The 19,775-nt window shown below is 38.2% G+C and overlaps 3 protein-coding genes and 1 pseudogene across 5 annotated transcripts; 2 read left to right on the top strand and 2 right to left on the bottom strand.

Annotated features, from left to right (window-relative positions):
- Positions 1–1,693: 1,693 nt before the first annotated feature.
- On the bottom strand, positions 1,694–2,787 carry LOC113753788 (probable calcium-binding protein CML41). Its single transcript, XM_027298030.1, has one exon. The coding sequence runs from the start codon at positions 2,520–2,522 to the stop codon at positions 1,935–1,937; it is 588 nt and encodes a 195-aa protein (XP_027153831.1). The 5' UTR covers positions 2,523–2,787; the 3' UTR covers positions 1,694–1,934.
- Positions 2,788–4,777: 1,990 nt separating this feature from the next.
- Positions 4,778–8,357, top strand: LOC113751102 (protein YeeZ). 3 transcript variants are annotated; one of them, XM_027294969.1, is made up of 9 exons: positions 4,778–4,995; positions 5,095–5,187; positions 5,571–5,649; positions 5,752–5,830; positions 5,969–6,008; positions 6,104–6,238; positions 6,383–6,520; positions 7,075–7,407; positions 7,926–8,357. In XM_027294969.1, exons 1-8 carry the CDS (start codon positions 4,790–4,792, stop codon positions 7,364–7,366), a joined length of 1,062 nt encoding a protein of 353 aa, XP_027150770.1. In that variant the 5' UTR covers positions 4,778–4,789; the 3' UTR covers positions 7,367–7,407; positions 7,926–8,357. The 3 variants fall into 3 exon arrangements, with proteins under 3 accessions (XP_027150770.1, XP_027150771.1, XP_027150769.1); XM_027294970.1 differs by having other exon boundaries at positions 7,743–8,357; XM_027294968.1 differs by lacking the exon at positions 7,926–8,357 and having other exon boundaries at positions 7,075–7,629.
- A 932-nt stretch (positions 8,358–9,289) lies between these two features.
- Positions 9,290–12,556, top strand: LOC113753556 (lysosomal amino acid transporter 1 homolog). The gene is made up of 12 exons (XM_027297737.1): positions 9,290–9,631; positions 9,778–9,820; positions 10,038–10,064; positions 10,189–10,290; positions 10,458–10,579; positions 10,773–10,929; positions 11,283–11,384; positions 11,501–11,596; positions 11,715–11,735; positions 11,836–11,894; positions 12,045–12,135; positions 12,253–12,556. The coding sequence occupies exons 1-12, from the start codon at positions 9,333–9,335 to the stop codon at positions 12,337–12,339; spliced, it is 1,206 nt and encodes a 401-aa protein (XP_027153538.1). The 5' UTR covers positions 9,290–9,332; the 3' UTR covers positions 12,340–12,556.
- Positions 12,557–15,567: 3,011 nt separating this feature from the next.
- LOC113753144 lies at positions 15,568–17,340 on the bottom strand (annotated as a pseudogene).
- Positions 17,341–19,775: the final 2,435 nt, after the last annotated feature.

The following is a 19,775-nucleotide window of genomic DNA, read 5'->3' as shown; positions in this document are numbered from 1 at the left end:
TTGGTAACCAAACCTTAAAATGGGGTCAAATTTTTAATGAATATCCTAAAATACCCTTATGTTATAAAGTTTAATTTGTTTTTTAAAAAATTATAAAGTAATTTGACACACACACACACACATATAAAGAGTGTTAAGTTTTTCATGCCAATATCTATTATTTGATAATCAACTATAACAATTAATCTTTTGCTATTTTTCATAATGCTTTATTGGGGATATTGACTCTTTCTAAGATAAAGAAGAAAGTGTTATCTTATTTTTCTTAAAGTTTATGAACTAGTTTACTGATGGAATTACTATAGTTTGGTAGTGATTTTGGGTCATTTGTTTATAATTATTTTTTTATTTATTCTTGATCTTGATACCAAAAAAAAGTTACAAAAAAATTGGATGATATTGAAAGTTATTAAAAAATATTATTAGTTTAACATTTGATCTGGATAGATATTAGCGACAACATTAATGGTTCTTCTATACTTCTATAAGAGAAATGAATAAAAAGAAAAAAATATATAAAATCCATCTTTTGTATAAACATGGTAGCAAGGGAGTTTTATTAAAATATAAATGTTACTATTGTCATTTCAAATGGGTAAGGGAGGTGGGTGTAATTTTTGTAACCTTAGGGGAGCTAAGTGAATTTATGAGAAATCTCAGGGGTGGTTTCTTAAAATTATCCCTAAATTTTATACAATAAATAATAATATCTAATTTCTCAACTATTAGTACATATATAAAAAACATAAAAGAGTATTCCAACCTTAACGAACCGCATTGTTACAAGTTCAAATCTAATTCCATAGTTTAATTGAATCTTCATTTTTATCCAAATTTGAGTACGCGCGAACACAATAAAGTCTTAATAAATCAAGCCCAAACTATTTATTAAGGTTCCCTTCGTATAAAACACCAGCATTAGGGTGAAGGGGGAAAATATTACAAGTTATTTTTTCCCATGCATCCCCGATAAGGTACCAAGTCGAATAATTGACGTTGTCCCCAGGTGCTAGTCGACTACTATAGCATGGAAAGAAAGGGAAAGTGAAGCCTTGTTCTTCAGCTACAAGAACAGTAAAGTTTATCAAAATCTTAGACGGATCCTAGAGTACTTTATCATCGTTCTTTTGTTTATTTATTTATTTTTAACTCTATGGACTCAATCTAATTTTAGTGTTAGCACAAAACAGCCATGCAATGAAAGTAAATACATCATCTCTAAATTAGATCATGAATAATTGATAAATCAATAAACAAACTCACAATTAATCAATCAAGCGAATGAACTTTGATTAGTCACAAAAACATGGAGCAAAAGAGTTAAGAGTGATTCTACACGGTTGATGATCATAAAAGCAAGAACGAAGGTATGGGGGAATTGGAGAATACTAAACTGTCTTGTAGATATGCCTTGGTAATGATTAAGAATCGAAGAAATGGAGGAAAAAAATTAGTTACTGTCGAAGCCTGTCTGGAATTGATGCTATTAATCTGCGTTCCCAGAAGAAGTAAACGTAGGTTCGCAGCTCTTGCTCTTCGGCGAATTAATTTCGTAAATTGCATTGCTCGATGAAACTTAGCCAACATATGTAAAACAAGAATACGGGAAAATCCAGATTCGACCAAACCTCTTTATCAACGACGCAACAGGAGTATATATATATATATATATATATAGCATGACCCGACAAACTTAAAAAGTGCAATCAGCACTAAAACAGCAATCACATTACATTTGGAGTTTTGTTCGAGTTTCTAGCTAGCTAGATTCGTGTTTTGCACATGATTCGATTTTTTTTTTTTTTTTTTGGGGCGTTCATTGTTTTATTTCTTAGATCGCGATTCAGGACATCCCGTCCCTGAACCATGCATGTTTTGTGGAGAATAAAGAACTAGGGGGGACTTGAAGGAGAAAAGATCAAAGATGATTGAAGTTAAGCCATCATCATTTGCTGGAACTCCTGAAAATGGAGTTCGCCCTTGCCATCAGTGTCATGAACTTCGATCATTTCAACACACTCGTCGTAGGATTTGGCATCCCCTAAGCGACTCAATACTTTCTGCAAGCTCTTGGGCGTTATCCTCCCAGACCCTTTCTGGAATTCAAACATTTCGAAGGCCGCCTTCAAGTCCTCATCCTCTGAACCTTCCTTCTTCATCAACCTCAGAAAATCTTGAAAGTCGATGAGGCTGTCTCCATCGGTGTCCGCATCACGGATCACGGCTTCAGCATCCTCGTGGGACATGTACTCTCCCACCGAACCAAAATAAGCCCTCAACTCCACTGCTGAGATTCTTCCATCGTTGTCGTTGTCGAAACGGCGAAAAACTTCTAGATACTCGTCTTCCTTGGACTTCGTACTGGAACTGGTGCTTTTGCGTGGGGTGACGGAGGGTGATTTGGGAGTTCTTGGGCTGGAGGTCGAGCTGGAGGCAGACTTGGATCTGGACCGGCTTAAGCTCAACTTGAGATTTCGGTGCGGAAGACAACCAAAAGATTTGGGAACTCTTTCGGGTTCCATATTGATTTTGATGCTGAAATTTTATTAGGGGGACGGATTGATAATTGATAACGAAAAAGGGTCTGAAGGAGACGAATTACTCGTTACACTTTATAGAGTGGTTTGCAAGAGTGCGAATTTTTTTTAATTTTTACTGGGGAAGGGCGGAGCAAAGGAATAAACTAGTAGCTTGTTTGATACATGTCCGGGGGAAGTTAGAAGAAGAGAGGTGGTGTTGAGCTTGAACTGCAAAGGGGAGTTAGTTTAGTCATTAGTGATTGATTACGTGAAGTTTTGGTGGGAGGAAACTGCATGGCAGCTTCCTTCGGGCCCGAAAGAATTGACGCTAAAACTTTTAGTTGTTGGCATAGTATTATGCTTGCCCCCAGCCAACGTACAGAGGCGTGGAATAAAAGCATTCTTTTTCATGGGTATCTGCTCCCTAACGAATCTAAACGGGAAGCTTTAATACTACCACTTCAAAAATTAGTTTCTCCATTTCTAATTTCATATTGGGCATAAGACGTACACATGCAGACAGTTTGGCTGCATTTGTTAATTTGACGTTCGTGTTCATCTCTTGAAAGTATAGTGGCTGAATTTTTCTAACCCCCAAAAAACGCAAACCAAAAAGAAAGAAAGAAAAGAGACGACCATGATGTTCATGTTTGGTGGTTGTTTATATTGACTTTCGGTGAAAATCGTCAATTATTAAATATCAAATCGTTATGGCTGGCGATTATTAAGAAATAAATTAACAAATTGCGAAAGCGTACCTGGATTCATATTAACAAACTAATACTTGAATTCCTAAAGATTTTGGAGTAGTCTTCCATATCAACATGTATTTACTATTCCCTTGAAAGTCCTTTAATTTCTTTATGATTTCTTTTCTAATGATGGGATATCAGGAAAAAATTATTTTGTGGTATTAGAAAATATGATAATAAGAATACGTGTGATTTGAGAGGTTATTTATAGATAACATTCCTGTTACATTTTGAATTTCTATATCAGTCCATCATCGAAATAGAAATTACCCTTTAAGTCTCTACACATTGAAGACACATATCCTATTAGATACATTAAAACTCAAATCATAACTAATCACTTTTATTGGACTTAACCTTATTTGATAGTTTGTAACACATGATTATTCATATATAAGTCCAATATTGGATTAAGGATCCAATAGTTAACAGATAAATGTGTGCTAAATAAATTCGATCGAGGCAGCACCCTAATTCACAATCTCGTTGTAGATGATGGGTATTAATTTGTCTCCATGTTCCATCTCAAAAAGTCTGAAAATGCTTCTGACCGGTAGTAGACGAGCGCGGTTGGATTACATTTACTTTTGGTCAGCCAAAGTGAGAAAAAACAATTTGCAACCAAACAGCCAGCACTGACATTACATGGATGGGCTTTGTGGCTTTGGGGAGCTTTAATTAAATTAAAGGCCAATGTAACTTTGCCTGACACGGTCCTGGGTAGCAGCTTCCGTGAAGAATGCACTCACCATAAAAAACACATACCAAAACTAATAATACTAATAATAATAAGACTAACAAATTAAAAGAACGCAGTAGTGTTTCACGTTTGTGTGCGCGTGTGTTTTTTCAGCTTCGTCACCTCACCCGTGACATGGATTGGTTGGGCGGAAGTAACCGACCATGCCAAATTGCCAAATTGCCAATTGCCAATTGGCAATTTGATTGACATCAGCAGCACTCCATTCCAAAGTCGATGATGCAATACAATTGCATTTCTCTTTATTATTGTGGTGGTGGCGCAATTGTTATCTCTATTCATTCTGGATTAAAACGTTGGCTCCTCCTCCTTCTACCTTTGAGCTTAAATTGTGATATGAAATATATGTAGCTGGTGTAATAACAAATCGATCATGTGGCGATTTGTTTACTAATATTTTGCTTAACAACGAGACAAACTTGTTCTGCTAGCCAACAAGCTGACCCCAATCACCAATTCTTCCCACCCCAACCTGCCAAATTACTTCAACATACGCTTCTTTTTTTTCTTTTTTTTTTAAATGAAATTTGCACTTGCAATTACGGATCATTTACCTCAATAATAAATAAAGGGCTTGTGTTAAGATAAATACATATATTTTTCCAGCGGGATAATAACGGTGGGCCTCCTGAAATTCAAAGGGTCTTGCAGTCCAATAAAGTTGACGAAGCCCAATATGGAACAGGCTTACAGAGTTTAAAGACACAACTTCCAGCTGCTGAGGCCCTTTCAACTTCAACGTCGAGTGCAGTCGTGGCATGGCCCTGGCGCGGTCGCCGGCAATTTCCCCCCGCTTTGCTCATACAATCTCGACTCCGACGGCTTCGTCTTACCTCCGTCTGAGATGCAATCTGCAGGATAACTCCGGATGTCCTATACCAAATTCCCAGAATCTGCAGATGTTTATTCTGGGCATGGGTTTCGTGGGACAATTCTTTGCTGCTGATTTGAAGAACAAAGGATGGTAATATCACTTGTAAATTTGGAACCAAAGCTTCCTGTTTGTGGGGCATTTTATTTGAAGTTTTTCATTTCATTTCTGCTAGTATATAACTGTACGCAGGGTGGTGAGTGGGACCTGTACCAGCATTCCTAAGAAAACGAAACTCGAACAAATGGGATTTGATGCCTACATCTTTGACGCAAATGACCCTGAGTAAGTTAGTAGTAGTAGTAGTAGTAGTAAGTAACTTTCTATTGGATTTGTATACCTTTTATGAATCTCCTTGAAATTTATCACAAATAACTGCTTTAGACATTGAAGCCTGTACGGACATGTTAATTGATATGCTCAGGAACAATGCTGATGTACTATGCTGTTCCTGTTAGTTATTGTTACCTGGGTCTTGTCAAGTATTTGTTAGTTAAAATTTTGCAACTATCTGGAATTTAACGTTATCATGTTTCCGTAAAGAGTTTTGTTTATTTTTCACAATTAAATGTTAATCTTGGAAATAATCCTTTTACATTTTTTGAACACCCGTTGCTTAAGCCAAAAAAAAAACTTGAAGAGTTGTTTCTTCTTTGCTGTATTTGCAGCCCGGAAGTTCTTGATGTCATACAACATCACAGTCATCTCGTTATATCAATTCCTCCTGTTGCGGGTCTTGGTGATCCTGTGAGTATATGCTAAATTGGACAGTCAAAGGAATAATGCTTCTGAAAACATTTTGTTTTACTTGTATCTCTGCCTCCATTAATTGTCTTACCATTATTGCAGATGCTGCATCATAAAGGGCTATTGAAAAGTAAACTAAAACAAGGCAATGTTAGGTGGCTTAGTTACTTGTCATCAACTCGTAAGTTCTCTTATCATAAAATGCTATCTGTTTGCACGTATGCGATGACCTAGCATACATGAACATGACTGCCCTTACAACTTTTGGGGTCAATTCTGTGTCTGACTGATATCTGAAATTCTGGGATTTGACATGCAGGTGTATATGGAGATAGTTGTGGTGCATGGGTGGATGAAGAGTAAGTTTGCATTGACCAACGACTTTGTTTTTAACAATATTGAATGATATTTGAATAGCTGGCAGGCTCACAAGCAATGCATTTTTCCCTGCCAGTCATCCGATCATTCCCACTAATGAGTTGGCTAGAGCTAGATTAGCTGCTGAGGAAGGATGGTTAAGGTTTGGTCGTGATCTGGACGTGGCAGTACAAATATTTCGACTCGGAGGTATCTATGGCCCTGGCAGAAGGTTATAGTGTCTGATCGATCTCCTAAATATAATTGCCACATTGTTATCTCTCAATCTCCATAAGTCTGCCATCTGAATATGCATTCATTTGTCGCAAGCTTATTTGCATCAGCTTGATTTTCTGTTAATGTTTTTGCTACACAGTGCCATTGATACCATAATTAAGCAGGAGCCACAGTCCACAAGTCAGAGAATGCGATCATCGAGGCGTTACACATCCAGGATCCATGTTGCTGACATCTGCCAAGCACTCAATGCCAGCATAGAGAAGCCATCTGGAGGGTAAACTGAATTTCATAGATCTTTTTGCCTGCATGGCCCAGACCATGAGGTTTTATATTATGAAAGAGAGAATGAAAATATAGAACCGTGAATTTCTTATTTTAACATTTTAAAGTGCGAATTAGGGATGATTCGATTTCTTCTAATGTATAACCTTTGGTGTCCTGAAGCTTTGTATTGGTTCAGCTACCTGTTTAATGCAGGATGAATCCTTTTCTCAAAATTCTCGATTTCTAGTTTGAAATGTTTTGCGTTGTGAGTACAATGCGTTTGTGATGCGATAGAAATGGTTTCAGATGATTCAGTGTTGGTTCAAGGCTGCAAGCATGTTAGAGTCAAAAAAGCCTAATTGCGAACAATTGATGCGCATACTGGGAAATATCACTGGGACATTTAATGGGAGAATGCATCTTAGTGGCTCGGTGCTGCTGTTCTAAGATGGACGAACACGCTTATAATGCATTATAGTTCTGTGCTTAAATGACCTCTGAAATGTTGTATTAATTATTCTTCTTTTATTTTCTTTTTGTCATTTCCGTATGGTTCTCTGTCAGGAAAATATACAACATTGTTGATGATGACCCTGCCCCACGAGTGGAAGTCTTTACATTTGCACAGAATTTGGTGAAGAGCAAGTGGCCAGACCATGGACAACCACTCATCAATCCTCTAATAACAGACTCCCTCATCCCAGAGGGAGGCTACAGTGAGGAGAAGCGAGTCTCAAATAGACGTATGAAGGAAGAGCTGGGAGTGAAGCTGCTTCATCCTACTTATAGGTCTGGATTGCAGGATATAATTGGCCATGTTGAGAGTCCATTCGTCCACAATCCGCCAAGTCCATGAGATTCTGTTGTTAATAGCTGAAGAGATTTGGCAGAGGCCAGGTAATATTCATACAACTTCTGTACTGCTAACTTGCAAATGGATTAGAATACCAGGAGCACTTGTTGCCGATGCAACTGGAGCTGCTTTTAACAAGAGTATTCTATGCCATTGTATGAGAAGAACAAAAACTTCTCTTGCTTGCAGCTGACAGAGCTTGATCCAATTTCAAGAATGTTTTGATTAGTTCATGATCATGTGTCACATGAGTTTGATGCAAGAAATTTCACTAATTTTCATCGCTAAATTAAGGCTAGGTTGGAGCCCATTTATGGTTGACCCGCATAATATATTTTTAGTTGCTTGCTTAAAACTTTACTACCATCCAACCATGCAGCTGCAGGTAATTGAATAGATGGTGACTTTTAAATAGCGTACTGCATTTCCATTGAACATGCTGACTAGCTTAGTAGTCCCTAGAGCTGGCATTGATGCATTTGGGGAGGCCGATATGATGACTGAGGACTGGGAAGGATAACCTGAAATGGCGTAAACATGTTTGAAAATCCAACTTGTGCAGGGCATTGGTTTGTGGTAATAGAACCAACTGGCGTTGAGAGGTAGTTAGGAAGCTGCAAAAAGCGACGATAGAAAGCGATGGAAAAGAGGTGCGGCGGGCAGCTTCCAGAACCGCTAAACGGAATAATGGCCAATGGCGTGCCCGACAAAAGCACAGGAATGGAGAACATGGACGAGTTTCGACGGCTTCTGAGTTCTCAGGATAATCTTCCTTTGTTTTGCTGACAAGTGTTTACAAATGAGTACACGTGTACCACATTCTCCTCCAGCTTGCAGCGCACCGTCGCTGCTTAGAAACGGCAAAAGTGTAGCACGAGCCGTCTATAAAACCGTGAGTCCGTGACAGCAAGAAGAGAACTGGAAGTGACCTCTAGAACCTTTCCATCCTTATCCTCGCTGTTAATGAAAACTCATTTCTATCCACAAAAAAAAACACTAGGGACATGCTCGATGGGACTAGAATATTGGACGAGGATTGTGCAAATGTAGTGAGCTCCTCCTGGGATTGAATGCGGATTACCGTCCGGGTCAAATTCCAACAACTTGATGCCTAACCCACCCCCGATGTTTTCTTCCTCTATTGATTTGCCTAATATTCTTGAACGTGGCCTATCTTGTTTAGCTGTTTCTGTCCATACTCCATACTCAACTCTGTCAAATGATGCTGTCTCCAGTTTTGTTTCTTCATTATGTTTAATGGATGGGAATGTCAGGAGTAGGACCCGGTAATTAGCAGTAATAGGACAAACGTTCTGCGTAAGAAAACATACATTTACTCCAAAGAATAGTCCAGTCACATGATTTATCAAATCTAAGAGATATATAGACACACCCCACCAAGGAGATTGTGTGTTTTTGGCTTGATTCTTCCCGGTTGATTCGAACTTGGAGGCGCCAATTCCTCAACTATAAAAGTAGGCGATTTTTCCCCCCTTCTTTTTTCCTTGTATTTTTGTCCTCTTCCCTGCTGTTATGATCGTAGGCTGATGAATTTCTAAAACTCTTGAACATCTAAAGCTGAAGTTAATGAGATGATTCTCGTATGTTGAAATATGAATATGTAAATTGAAAGAATCATTCGCACTTTATGGCTTTCCAATTCTTGAATTTTCCAAAAAAGAGAGACTACAAGATCTTCGATGACTGATTCAACATCCATATTCTCCAACGTATCCTCACTTTTAGAATAATAAATCACTCGAATTTGACGGACTAACTGACGCAAAATAAAAAAGTATATTTGATATGATGCCATGTATAGTTATTAGGTTAAAAAGAGGGAGGAGGAGTTTGGACGGGCACGGTCTAGGGTAGAAGGGTCAAAACAGAGATACTGATATCTCAGCAGCATTTGCCCTGCGATTTAAGGTGAACGAGATGGGAGTCCTTATTTAGTCCTGCCTGCTACATGCCGTTCTCGTCATATCACTCGACAACAAACACTAACGAGATACAGGAGAAAAATATGAAGGGTTTAGTGCAGAAATCAATTTCTTACTGTGTAAAAGAGCAAAAACCATGCGTTGGATGGGTTAACAGGTACTTCAAGGATTGCCTATGCAACTTCAGAGATGATTTGTCTTTCGCATTGGGCCTTGTTAGCCTCCTCTGTTGGGGAGTGGCCGAAATCCCTCAAATCGTCACCAACTTCCGCACCAAGTCCAGCCATGGCATTTCTCCATTGTTTCTTTTCACATGGGTTGCCGGGTATGTATCATTGTCTTCCGTTTTGAATCAGACATGATCGAGCTTCTTCACGTATTGGAGGAGATTTTCACTTAAAAGACGGCGATCTGAATCGTTAAAATCGATGCCCGTATAACCATTCTGTATTTTTTTCTTTCTTGATGCAGTGACATATTTAATCTATTCGGATGCCTTCTCGAACCTGCAACGGTAAGGCTCTTGTTTGCCCTTGCTTTTAGGATTACTATTTATTACTCCATGTAGTATAATTGTTTATATGATAAAATATAAAAACAAAGACCAAGAAGAAAGAAAACTGGGGTGCGGTTCTTATACAGCAAAGATCAGCATTTATGTCTCTGGTTGAAAATCGTATCTGTCGTCTCTCTCCCTCACTCACTGACCATTCATTTTCTTGATGGCGCAGTTGCCAACACAATTTTACACCGCTCTGGTAAGTAGTGTTAAATGTACAGATTAGTGTTTATATGTGTGCCGTCACAACTCACCACCATCTTGAAGTTGAACTGATTAGATACTCTTTTTTTTTTTTTGTCGTCAAAATTTGCTGGGGGCAGCTTTATTCGACGACTACTGTGCTATTAGTATTGCAGAGCTTGTACTATGATCACATATACGGGTGGTGGAAATCTCGAAGGAACAGTACCTCTAGACAAGAGGTACCTTATATCCAATTGGTTTTTTTTCTTTTTTTTTCTCCTAATGGAACAGTACCAGCTTGTGCTGCATATTTATACTTGCTTCTTCTTCTTCTTCTTTTTTTCAATACTACAACGTGATATATGATTTACTGCATTAATATTTAGTATTTCTCATGGTGCATCAGAGTCATGAAGACTTGAAAAAGCCTCTGAGGCCGCATAAGCAGAGACAGAGGTCGACCGATTCAGGAATTCCGATACCTACCGCCGCTACCAAAACTCCTCAGCGTAGAGATTACTACTACACGTGCGTATTTGTCTTCTTCTGAATGCATTTGATGTATTTATTTCTTTATCCTTTTGACAAGGTTTGTATGATACCCAGTAGTAGTCATTGATAGCTAGCTTCTGTGATGAAAACAAATAAATTATATATAATATTTAAAAAAAAATGGTAGATGCAATTGTGCACTTATACGTATTCGACGGAGGTTCTGCAGGTCAGCCAGATCTTTGGCAGGCAGCGCCACTCCTCCCATTCGTTCGTCGATATGGCCAGTGAGAAGTGGTCCTTCAGCTATCGGCCTGGAGGATGGCTCTTCGTCAGAGGATGAGGCAACCCAGAGCGCTACGAGCAGACCCATCCTCCCCCGATCCGTAAGTGTCTCGTCGTAAATGATAAAGCACGCACTCACTCTTCCTGGAATGTTCTCTTCATTCATTGTTAGTGCGAAATGACATCCTATCTTGATTAATGCTTTTACCAGATTTCTCCTTTCCTTTGACTTTGTTTGAACTCACTCGCAATCTGCCACTAAAACTTGAAACTGGGTGACCATGAAAACGGCTCGGTTTGGAACGAAAATAATTTTAAAAGCGCAAATAACCTCCTCAACAAAGGGGATAAAAGGCATATTACCTCGAGATTAGCACATAACCATTCAGAAATTGTTGTGTTACTTAACACTAACGCCAAATTTGTTTGACTGCAAAACATGACTTATTCGCAGGCTGGTTATGGTGCTTTTGTAGCGACGTCGATGAGCATGCCTACACAAACCAAGGCTATGATGCAAGCATCCATTGGATTCAGTGGGAGGAAACTATTACAAGTACTCTATGATTTTTTTTAGCTGAAATTTCAACTCCTCCTCCTTGCTTGGAGTTCACATGCTTTGTTTCGTTTCGTGATAAGAAGAGTTGATGAAGTTATGTATGGCAACAACAGGAGCACGGAATGGGAAGTAATGCAGTTGGGCAATGGTTGGGATGGATGATGGCTGCCATATACATGGGCGGTCGACTTCCTCAAATATGGTTAAACGTAAGTTCTTCTCTGCCCAGATGATTACTATCGGGTTTAAAATGAGTTCTTGCGCCTTCCATGACGGTTTTCTTCTGAGTATTGGTTTTGTTTTTTTTCCTTTGTTCTGCTTTATCAGATCAAAAGAGGAAGCGTGGAGGTATGGCACTAAAAACCTTTTCTGACTCCATTTTTAAGTCTTTACACTTTTTTCAATAGCTTCCCTCAATCATAAGATGTCTTCTTTTCAAACTTTACAGGGCCTAAATCCTTTGATGTTTATCTTTGCGCTGATTGCAAATGCCGCTTATGTGGGCAGGTATGCATATGTAAAGTGTGTAAATAATTGAAATAATTGTTAATGAGGAGCAAATCTGCACTCCTCACAAACGAAAAATACTGATAATAATAATAAACACAAAGGACTTTTAATTACTGGTCGGATTTGTTTACTAATTAATGGATGCAGTATTCTGGTGAGAAACACGGAGTGGGACAAAATTAAGGCCAACATGCCGTGGTTGCTAGATGCCGTTGCCTGTGTGTTGCTGGACTTATTTGTATCCTTATCTCAAATATTTTTTTTTTTAAAAAAAAAAAAAAATCCTTTTTACTTCTAGTCCTCTTTCCATGGTATCAATCATTTGGATGCTTCGCCTTAATGGACGTAACCGCAGATAATATTACAGTACGTATACTACAAATATTTGCGCAACAGAGACGACAGAGGTCATGACTACTTGGTGGAGGCAAACAAGGAATGAGCACCATCTTCATCAAGTTTGAAGCTTTAACGAGCTAGAGATGACAGAATTGCGTTCTCCGGTTAGTGCGCGGTTTTGAAGTGTGATCGAATTAATGTAAGTTCTTTTAATGTTGAGAGCTGACTCTTGTTTTGGAGGAACTTTTGCAAGTTCATTTTTTTCCCCCACTTTGGAGGTTTGATTATTTAGATGTTGAACCGATTTTTTTATCCCCTCATTTTGTCCCTTGTGGAGGTTTGATCCTGCAAAAGCTCGACCCACTATTTTCCCTTGATCTGACATCAATAGGGATGGCAACGGGGCGGGTTCCCCCGCCCCATTGCCTATTAGTTTCGCCCGTCCCTCGTTTCCCGCTCCCCCCCGCCTCCGCCCCGCCTTGCCTCGCTTTCCCCGTGGGATTAATAAAATTTTATTATAATTACATTTTAATAAATAATCAAGTACCTAAAATATCAACACATCACCAAATTATTATTCATTGTAATTTTACAATTGAAACTCATAAAAACAATCAAACAGAAGTTATTTGAATACAATCCAATATGATGAAATAAATATAACTAAAATAGTCAAGTTTTCACTTTTAGTACAAATGCAATCACTAATTCTTTATTGTGTTTGTACTTTTTTTTGAAAAAAAAGTGTTATTCTATTAAGTGTAATTAGAAATTTAGTATAAATGTATTAGTAAATTTAGTATAACTAATTAATAAATTCTATTAGTAGACATGCATAATTATTCATATAATTGATAATATCAATTATATTACATAAACTAATATACATTATATAATACATCTAACTAATAATATCATTATCATAAGTTTATAACTAATTAACTTACATATTATATATATTTATATATATATTTTTTTTTTTTTTTGTTTTGCGGGTGACGGGGCGTGGGTATACTTCCCCACCCCCCGCCCCGAGAGCCCCCCGTGGGGCGGGTGCCCCCATTGCCATCCCTAGACATCAATCAAACAGATTCTATTTGGCAAAATTGATTTGGGTGGGTCCTGGGTACAATCTTGGATTGAGTTTTGCGCAAGATTGTCTGCTCACTGCAGGCCCATGCAACATCTGTCCATTTCATATTTCGTCGTGAAATGTCTTCTGTCGTATCCGATACCCATTCACGGCCCAATTCTAGCCCTGATCTTTCTCAATGTCTTATCTACAAGGAGCGTTTTTTCTGAGTGATTAAAACAACTGGTGATTTGGATCTTAAACCATATTGGTCTTCAAATTGGACTTTGTAATACCCCTACAAAAATTGAGGTATTTAATAATTAAAATATCAGAAAGTTGAAACCTCATATTGGAATACCAGAAAAGAAGTCATTTATTGGATGAAGCAGATATTTACTTTTTTTTTTTTTTTTTAAAAAAAAAGGTAGTATTAATTTCAAGCGTAATATATATGGAGAAAAAAAGTATCATGAGCTGTTACATCTTAGTGATTAAAGGTGTTAATTTAAAAAATTGAGGTGTTTAGCAATTAAAATCTGAGAGATTTAAGGCTTAGAAAGTTGATTAATCAAAAACCTCAAATGAGTCCATAATATTCAGCTACATGAATTGAAAGGAACGTAATAGTACTAACACTTTTGATTCAAAAAGGAAAGAAAAAGGAAAAAATGACCTAGCATACATTTCCAGTCCAATTTTCTGGGTTGTAAACGTTATCTTTTTTTTTTTTTTATCGACACGATAGAATTCCTATAACCTAAACTAGCCTATTCTGTAAACGTTATCTTTAAAGAAGTCTGATTAGGACATTACTACTTATAACCCCACAAAAAAAAAATTATTAGTAATTGACATTGGTCGTCCTTGTCCAAAGGGTGCTTTAGTTTAGGACCCACTTAGAACATCAACTGCAATCTTTTTCTCATTAAGAATCCAATCAGACGGCTGCATGGTGATGAAGGCCTCGCTTTTCATTGTTCTCCCATGTGCTTCTCAGATCGAAGTCGTCAAATATTTCAAACAAAAGCATTTGCCGGTCTCCCCCCCAGCCCGAAGAAGGATGGCACCGACACTCTCAAGTCTTCGTACAAGTTTCCCACTTAATTCTTATCGTCCGGCTATTGGAGGAGGTCTCTTTCTTGTTTCTCAAGTCAAATTACGCAGTTAATCAAATCTATGAACATTATTCGTTGGTACCATTCAGCTATTAAAAGAATATTCTCTCTAATCGAAGAAAAAAAAATGTAAAGTTGGTTGTAATAGTTGTACAATCAGCGAGAGAACCTTGAAATATTTACGTAGTAGCCAAGTGTCATGAGAGCAATTTGGGCAAGCCATAGGTCAACTAATTTTGAATCGGTTGGTAATTAAAGACGAATCACTTTTTTTTTTATAGATGTTCGTGTGTTTGAATTCCGTTGTGAATACGAGACGAGTATTAGTGGGTGATATTCTGAAAACATGACCTAAATCTTGGTGGCGATCGAAATTGAATTCAATCCAAAAAACAAAAAAAAAATTTACCAAAAGATTAACTATATTTGGCGTTATTCTGCCTCGACAAGCCTCAAACAAAGAGGGGGGAAAAGGCCTCAAATGAAATAAAATCAAGTAATTCAACAAGATGAGGGTAGCTATCCCTATCCGGAATCGGATCATGTCATTTATCAGCCACTAGTTATCCCGTGGTTAGTGTTCATAATAATAGCTGGAAAAACCAAAGTCGCCCCTGGACTTTACTGTATCATACAAAAAGCATAACATGTATGCTTACGGGATCGTACCACACTTTCCATCTTCATATTATGCTCAAGCAAAAATTTTCTCGTCCAACTAATGCCTCATTTGAACTTAATTCTTCTAGTTTGGCTTATGTCATCGGTGTTGATCTTCAAATAAGTACCGAGATGATCGCATCGACTTTGAAAGAAGCAAAAATGCAAATGAAGTATGGCTAAGGAGGGAAGGATTCAGATTAGTTTCTTGTTGCACATGATCAAAAGGATGGTCTTTTTAATTAATAGGACTCAAGTGAGGTGGTAGGATGTTAGTCGGCCACCATGTGTCGTATGCTCTTAAAATATTCTATTTGACTTTCTTATGAAGTTTAGAATTTCTCTTAAATAAATTTTAAAAAAAAGTATCTTTTATTTTTATCAAAAAATTTACCATAGCCATTGTGAAAATATTTATTTACAAAGCGAACCACTTAAAATTTCAGTCCTACAATACTACGAGGGAATCGGAATCTCGGTGGATTTTTTTTGCAGCGGATTTTTTTTGCAGCAAACGCAATAGGCAATAGCACATTCAAGTTCTGGACAACAAACTTCGAGCAAGGTAATTAACTGCCGCAAAAGGAGATCCTCTGGATAACTAAGTCTCTACTTTTGTTAAAGTTTGTTCCGCTGTACTCAAAACCTGTTCTCAGCCTCTCAGGCGGCAGGCACGTATACACAGCCAAAAACTCAAGAAATCTAGTACTACATGTATAATATACAAACAGCCATCATCATCATCATCAGCAAGCTGGCGAACTTACGGAACTGAAATACTATATATATATATATATATATATATATATATGTATATTTGTGTAGGAAAATTCACTCACAAAGGAGGAGGATCTCTAGCCACGGATCTCTGCCTTCTCTTGTGATTCAATCTACATGCTAGTAACACCTCTGTAATAATTAGGAAACACAATATAAATTACGCGACCAAATGAATTTACTAGTGATCCATTTCTTGATCTGAAAATAATGGGCAGAAAACAAAAAAAAAAAAAGGAAGAAAGAATATGCAATCATCGATTACCTCAAGATTCAAGAAGAAATGGCGTTTGCAAGAGATCATAAGGTGCCCAAAGGGCATCAAGAGGACATGGCCGGTTGGCATCCAGTCGAGCCCATGGCTTCCCCTTTCCGCTCCAATGCAGTAGGCTAACCGGGCCAGGATGTAAATCCCGGCATAGGCCCCTAAAATTATCTCCTCCAAGACCATGTTGGTTCCATCTATGATCCACGGGGCCTATGTTTCCGGCGAAAACAAGCAAAAAAGGAGGCAAAGAACCTAATTCATATATTCTCATTCTCTTCTGGAGCTCCATCCACTCTATTATCTTTGTGGTGTAATCTCCAGCTCTCCATCTCTCCACATCAATCACCATCACTCCCGTGTTGAAGTAGCAAGGTTTACGATTTGGCAAACGTAAAGAAAGTGAAGGGTTGGACCAAAACGTAGGCGTAAAGTAGGAGGTGAAAGTTGGCATTGCAATACTCAGGTGCAGCTAAACTGCTCGAACACCTAACGGAGTGGCAACTAGTTTTGCAATGTCATCGACCAGGACTAAATCAGAATCCAGATAAACTACTCTTCCAACGCACGAAGGAAGGAGATCGGCCAGGTAGTTACGCGCATAGTTTAAAGGGCAATCCAAAGCAGCCCGGATTGAGGTTGATATTAATCCTGCCACGGCCGAATCATCGAAGGGATAGATTGTGAAGCTAAGATACGGAAATGACTCGGCTATAGTGAGGTTCAGGTGGCTAATATCTGCGGAAGCGGAAGCAACAAAATGGAAGATTACGTTTTCCGGGCAAGAAGTGTGCTGAAGAACGGAGAGAATCACAGCCATTGATCCCCTGAGGTAGGCTACATCCAGGGTCATGGCTACGTGCACTGCATTATCTGAGCAGGCGGTGTAGCTTAGGTGATGGCAAGCATGAGAGTTGTAGAATTGTGGTGCTTCTCTGAACTTGAATTGTAGGTGGTTGATTTTGGTAGTTGCATTGATAGCGGTCGGAGCAGTAGAGATGAACCACAGGAGGAGAGAAATAATCTTGACAGGGCTAACTGATGAAGAAAATCTTGACATCGTATGGAGCAAATACAAGTGGCGACGGAATGAATTATGGGAAAAAGAAGATGATGAGAAGGGGAGAGTGGAGAGAGGAAGACTCTCTCTCTCTTTTCTTTGTGTTGGAAGTCCGGTTGTGTGTTTCTCTCTTATTATTTCCTTTCTGTCTGTCCTTCGCTAGGTATTGCCCAAAGCCGTGGAGTTAATAGTACTTTCTGAGTTCAATGTGTGATATTTAAGCAGCAGCAACTTTGAGCGTAATTAATAATGTGACCCTCTTTTGATGTCAGTCGATTCGATGATATTTGAGTAAAATTTGGAGGATGACTAGATTGACGCTACAGACTACTATAGAGTACAGAGAATACCTCTGTAGTTTTGCTGGGTGAGGTAAAGTCCAAGGAGAGTGAATCTTTCCAGTTCCATTGTCGTCCCCAGCGACGGAAATTTAGCGTACAAAGTTGACAAACAAAATCATCCTGTCTTTCATAATTTGTACTTAAGTAAAGCCCAAAAAGAAAAAAGTTCTAAAACTGCTCTAAGTCTTTTAAAAAAGAATAAAAAGGTAAATTGACATTAAAAAAGAAGTACCTAATGTCAAGTGAAAATTTGTCTCTCTCTCTCTCTCTCTTTTTAACTCCCACCCCCAACTATTAGACTCACTTGAACTTGGCAGCATAAGTATTATGAGAGTTCTCCGCTGATCACTGAACTACTACTGAGATAACCTCAGTGGCCAAAGGAGTACTCTTAGAATTCTCTTCATTATCAGGTTCAGTGTTTAAATCCTGAACGTGACGAGGATTGGAAATAGGAAAGATCTGGGGAGGAGTAGGAGGGTAATAGGAAAAAATTGTAAAAGTGAAAAGAGTTCGTGAACTATGGACAAGTAAAGATTAGGTGTTAAACTTCTCATTCATATTTGAAAGATTCAATCAAAACAATACTAGGGATTCACCCTTTTTTTTTTTTTTTTGGTGGAAAGGAATTCAATGGTACTGGCAGGTTATTGTCAACTTTTGCTCCGGGGACCTGGCATGGCAACGTAAGTATGCTACTTTCTAATTAAAATACCGCTATGCTCCAATTCTGGCTCTCCTAATTCCTCTATTTCATTTGGTTGAGCCATCCACGTCGTGGACGGTTCTAGCAGATCTGTCACGTCTTCTGTGTAACATTTCAGCTGGATATTTGCGGAGCATCCCTAAGCTAAATCGTTGCGGCATTAGCTTAGGAACAAATTATGCTGACAACAACCTTATATAGGATCAGAAATTCACCCAACTGAACGAAAAATTTAACCCCAACAAAAAAAAAAAAAAAAAAGAAGGAAGACAGAGAAGAAAAGATGAGAGATAATCTGAGTAACTACATGTGAGTCTTCTACCGATAACAGGTGGCAGATTCAAGGAGTCCAAACTAAGGTGCAACAGAAAAGATGTACGGAGAAAGCAGACCCACATTGCTGGTTTAACTTGAAAGGAAAACTCAAATCCCAACTGATAAAACAAGGACAAGTTAGTGAGCATTGCAACTGATTCATCGCTTATTTTGTTCCGTATAGTAAGTGCAACATTAAATTCCGGAGCCTACTTTCGAGCCCGTGTCTCCAGGCCATCGTCAATTCATAATAATTCACGGAGGCATATATGCCTACCACCATCATTACTGGATCTTCTAAAACCCTCTACGTCTGCGATCACATTTCACAAAACTTGAACTCAATCATCAGTTTTAAAACGAAGCACTGACAGATGATGTAAGAAATTTTCAGCCAAATTTACTTATTAATTGCTCAAACTTGTGTATAAAGATTTAGGATGCATTTGATAAAATTGAAGTATGAAAATCCATTAAGTTATTGAATTGTTAAATATTAAATTTAATACATTTGAGTGCATATCACGTTCAAGTGATAAGTGAATAATTTATCACTTAATTTTGGGAACAAGTTTTGTCTAGAAAATTCAGTGCCATTTAATTAATTCAAATGCTCAATTTTTTATTATCAAACGACTTGGATATATTAAAATCTGAATCCATTAAATTTAACTGTTGTTGCAAGTAAACGGTTACATAATACAAAATATAGGACAACTACAACAACGAGCCAGCAAGGACCTCTTTTTTTCATTTTTTTTTTCTTTTTTGCCTTTTCACCCCTCTTCACACCTTTCTCATCCCTAATTATCATGTATAGGATTCGAACCCTGAAGAATTCAGCAGGGAAAAGAATTCTAAAAGTTCTCTTCTGATCAATAGACTTATCCCAGGGACTTAAAGAAAAAAAAAGGCCTTTACTCCACTAGTTTGCTGGCACATTACGCTGAAGACTTAATTGCAGACTGCAATCACGACTGGAAAATTGCCACACACCCACCCGACTGCTTGCTCCCAGGAGCCATGTGGGCCGAGCGTAGATGAAGATAATGAAAGCTCCATCGATCGGAAATTTGAATGAATAGACTGCTGAACTAGAAACTGGTGAAAAAGGCCGTCGCAATTGCGACATGTTTGCCTTTTCAACCTTGTGATGGCTTCGCTTTACCATTAATATGCTCGAAATAGTAAAAAAAATCTTCGCCAAAGAAAGATGCTTGACCGG

Source organism: Coffea eugenioides, chromosome 11 (assembly GCF_003713205.1).
Source record: "Coffea eugenioides isolate CCC68of chromosome 11, Ceug_1.0, whole genome shotgun sequence".
NCBI classification, from domain to species: Eukaryota; Viridiplantae; Streptophyta; class Magnoliopsida; order Gentianales; family Rubiaceae; genus Coffea; species Coffea eugenioides.
Note: the sequence above shows the minus strand (reverse complement) of the source record. Positions and strands in the feature narration are given on the sequence as shown.

Bases quoted from the DNA above. Each gene is read 5' to 3' on its own strand.
- LOC113751102 (XM_027294969.1), top strand. From the start codon at position 4,790: ATGGCCCTGGCGCGGTCGCCGGCAATTTCCCCCCGCTTTGCTCATACA. The intron at 6,009-6,103 runs GTAAGTTTGCAT...TTTCCCTGCCAG, and splicing joins GGTGCATGGGTGGATGAAGA to TCATCCGATCATTCCCACTA. The intron at 6,239-6,382 runs GTTATAGTGTCT...TTTGCTACACAG, and splicing joins ATCTATGGCCCTGGCAGAAG to TGCCATTGATACCATAATTA.
- LOC113753788 (XM_027298030.1), bottom strand. From the start codon at position 2,522: ATGGAACCCGAAAGAGTTCCCAAATCTTTTGGTTGTCTTCCGCACCGA.
- LOC113753556 (XM_027297737.1), top strand. From the start codon at position 9,333: ATGCCGTTCTCGTCATATCACTCGACAACAAACACTAACGAGATACAG. The intron at 10,930-11,282 runs GTAAGTGTCTCG...ACTTATTCGCAG, and splicing joins GACCCATCCTCCCCCGATCC to GCTGGTTATGGTGCTTTTGT. The intron at 12,136-12,252 runs GTATCCTTATCT...ACGTAACCGCAG, and splicing joins GTGTGTTGCTGGACTTATTT to ATAATATTACAGTACGTATA.